General features: G+C 69.3%; 1 protein-coding gene across 1 annotated transcript; it reads left to right on the top strand.

Annotated features, from left to right (window-relative positions):
- Positions 1-574: 574 nt before the first annotated feature.
- Positions 575-1,890, top strand: DLX2 (distal-less homeobox 2). Its single transcript, XM_086465903.1, has 3 exons — positions 575-899; positions 1,140-1,327; positions 1,579-1,890. The coding sequence occupies exons 1-3, from the start codon at positions 575-577 to the stop codon at positions 1,888-1,890; spliced, it is 825 nt and encodes a 274-aa protein (XP_086322029.1).
- The last annotated feature ends 1,642 nt before the right edge of the window (positions 1,891-3,532 follow it).

Here is a 3,532-nt window from a genome sequence, read left to right as displayed (position 1 = left end):
CCCACCGCCAGCCGCGCCCGCGCAGGGATGCCGCTCACGCGGGGGGACGGACTCCGAGGGCATTTCCCTGGGGGCGCCGGCCGGGCGGGGGCACACGGTGGACACGACGCGGCAGAAACGGCCCGGTCGAGCCGCAGACCCGAGCGCTCGCCGACGGGGGTCGGACCGCCCCGTTGGACCGCGCCGGCGGCGTGAGAGGGGCGGAGGGCGTGAGCCGTACGACGGGGCCGGGGCAGTTACCGGTACCGGCGCCGGGGCCGTCCGTGGCGCGGTGCCGCTCCCGTCTCGAGCCCCGCGAACCCGCGGGGATACGGCGCGGCCGGGTGCCCCATTGGCTGTTGCTAGGTGACGTGCGCCGCGCCACGTGACCGGTGTTAAATGCCGTCCCGGCGGCGCGCGGCGCCGCAGAGCCCGTCCCGCTGGCGGCGGCGGGAGCGCGGCTGCCCGCCCCGGCCCGGCCCGGCCCCGCGGGCGCGGAGCGCAGCGCAGCGAGCATGGTGGCGCGGCCCTGACCGCCTCTCCCCGGTGGGGACGGCCGCGCGGCGGCCTGTGCCCCGGCGGGCGGGGGCGCGGGATGACTGGGGTGCTGGAGAGCCTGGTGCCGGACATGCACGCCAGCCAGATCTCCGCCGGCAGCTACCACCAGCACGGCGGCCTGCACAAGCCGCAGGAGTCCCCCACGCTGCCCGTCTCCACGGCCACCGACAGCAGCTACTACACCAACCAGCAGCACGGGGCGGCGGGCGGGCCGCCCTACGGCCCGGTGGGCTCCTACCCCTACGCGGGCGGCAGCACCGCCCCCTACTCCTCCAAGGCCGGCTACGACCTGGGCTACGCGGGCGCCTACGGCTCCTACGGGGCCTTCAGCAGCAGGGCCTCTCCGGCCAACAACGACTCGGGTACGTCCGAGCCCCGGGGCGGCGGGGGGTGGTGTTTGCGGCTCAGGGGAGCCGGCGGGGGCCGAATGGAACCCTCCAGGCCCGGCGAGGAGGCGGTCGGGGCTCGGGGCCCGGGGTGGGCCGGGAGGGCGCTCGTCCCCGGCGAGCCGCCCCGACGGGGCGGGCAGGCTGCCGCGCTGCGGGCAGGGCCCGGGGCGGCGGGGGCGCCTCTCCTCACTGGGGCTGCCGTTTCTGCCGCAGCAGAGAAGGAAGACTGCGAGCCGGAGATCAGGATCGTGAACGGGAAACCGAAAAAAGTGCGGAAGCCCCGGACCATCTACTCCAGCTTCCAACTGGCAGCTCTGCAGCGGCGCTTCCAGAAAACCCAGTACCTCGCTCTGCCCGAGAGAGCGGAGCTGGCGGCCTCCCTCGGCCTCACCCAGACGCAGGTAGGGCTCTCCCGCCGCGGGGCCCCGGGCACGTCCCGCCCCGCCGGGGCCGCTCGTCCTCCGCGGGGTCGAGTGCGGATGTGGGAGGCAGGCCGGCCCGCGGCGCCTCGACGGCCCCGGGCTGGAAGTGCGAGGGAAGCGGCAGCGCCGGGGCCGATCGGGGCTGCGAAAGCCGCTCGTTCCGGCCCCGCCGCGGGCGGGCCGGGCGAGCCCACGGAGGCTGCGGACGCCTGACGCCCCTCTCCCCCCAGGTGAAGATCTGGTTTCAGAACCGCCGCTCCAAGTTTAAGAAGATGTGGAAAAGCGGCGAGATCCCGGCGGAGCCGCCCCCCCACCGCAGCGCCTCGCCGCAGCCCCCCGCCTCTCCCCCCGCCTGGGACTTCGCACCGCACCCGCGCACGGCGGGCGGCGCCGGCACCGCCAGCCCCAGCCCCGCCGCCGCCTTCCTCGGTAGCTACTCGTGGTACCCGCCGGCTCCCGGCGGCCCGGCTCACCTGCCGGCGGCCGCCCCCCCCCCGCAGCCGGCGCAGCCCCCACACCACCACGGCGGCGGCATCTTCTAGGTGCCGCAGAGACTTGAGCCCGCGGGGCCGTGCCCGACGGCCCCGGGGCACTGAGGTGCAGCACCGGTGTTTTGGTGAAGCCTGGCTCCGACCGTCCCGGCGGAGAGGAACTGCTCCGCGTCCCGTCGCGCCGCCGGCGGCGGACCCCGTTTGCGCTCGGCCCCGCGGGGTCCGCCCTCCTGCCGCCAAAATAACCCCGCTGCGGAACAAGCACCCACCTCCCCTCCTTCCGTCCCTCTTCTTCCTTCCCGTCTTTTTCATCAAACCACCGGTGCAGAACTTTGGTTAACTTTATTTTTTTTATTTTTTTAAAGTTGCTAGGTGCCTTTGCGGATGACCTCACTTTGATGTTGGGGATTAAAAAATAAAATGTTAAAAAAAAAAGATAAATAATTTTTATATGTAGATTTAAAACAAGAGCCTCCCGTGTTTAAGTTATCCTTTTTAGCCGTGAACGAAACCATCCGGCGAGGGGGGCCGGTGGCAGGCGGCGGTGCCCCCCGCGGCCGGAGGGCTCCCGCACGCGCGGTGCCTCTAGGCGGGTTTCGTGCCCCGACGGGGACACCCCGGGGCGGGCGCCGAGTGGCGGCGAGACCTCCCCTCAGTTCCGCCCCGCGCCGGCAACCCAGCCACTGGTCCTGTCCCTGCGTCGTTTGATGTCTGGAGTCGTGAAAAAAAAAAAAAAAAACACCAAACCAGGGTATTTTTGGTTATTTATTATGGAAAACTTAAACACTCTTTAATGTTTCTTTTACAATAAGCAGAGATTATTTAAATAAATTATTGTTTCCATGGTGCCCGCGCTGAGTTTCTTTGGGGATGGGGGAGGTTGGGGGTGTCGATCCAGATCCCGGCGCTTGCTGAGGGTGAGAGCTGCGTTCCCTCCACCCCCTCCCCACTGCAACTGTTGCCGCAAGCCGGCAACCTCCCTCCTTCTCCCCCCCCCCCCCCCCCCCCCTTTTCCCGTCTACAATAAAATCTCGCCCCTGCCAGTCTTCTCGGCGAGGCCATGAATCACTCAACGCTGCCTGCAGCAGCCCAGAGCCGCCCCCCCCCCGCCTGCTGGCGCCAGGGACATTTCGCCCGGGGCTGACTCCGGCCGTCTCCCAGACGGGCCAGAGGGGTTTGGGGCAGGGCCGTGCCCGGGGACAGGGGTACGCAGCTGGTCCCTGGGCGGAGCCCTGACCTGGAGAAATTTCGCCTCCCCGGTCCCCCCCGTCCCCCCGTCCCCAGTCGGTTGCACGCAGGCCGGTAGGCTGTGTGGGAGCTTTGCTTTGGCCGGAGCTGGTGGCTGCCTCCGAACCCCTCTGTGGCTCTCTCGAGGGTTCGAAGACACCGGCTGAACCTCTCCAGGATGTGTCCCTGGAGGGCTGGACACCTCAGCATGCACCTCTGTGGGATGTAGCCCTCCAGGCTTCACCCCTCATAGCGAAACCCGTCTGGGATGTACACCGTGAGGGCTCGATCCCTCCAGGCTGAACACCCTTCCAGGCTGCACCCTCTCCAAATTGCACCTCTCTGGGATACATCCCTCGAGGGCTGGAATCCTCCAGGATGTAGCCCTCTGGGAGGCTCCCTGCACCCCTCCGAGCTGAATCCCTTTTCTAGGCTGCACACCTCCCGGCTCCCCCCTTAGGGACGT

This window comes from Leptosomus discolor, chromosome 5 (assembly GCF_034619465.1).
Source record: "Leptosomus discolor isolate bLepDis1 chromosome 5, bLepDis1.hap2, whole genome shotgun sequence".
Classification (NCBI taxonomy): domain Eukaryota; kingdom Metazoa; phylum Chordata; class Aves; order Leptosomiformes; family Leptosomidae; genus Leptosomus; species Leptosomus discolor.
This window is presented reverse-complemented; position numbering and strand designations above follow the sequence as displayed.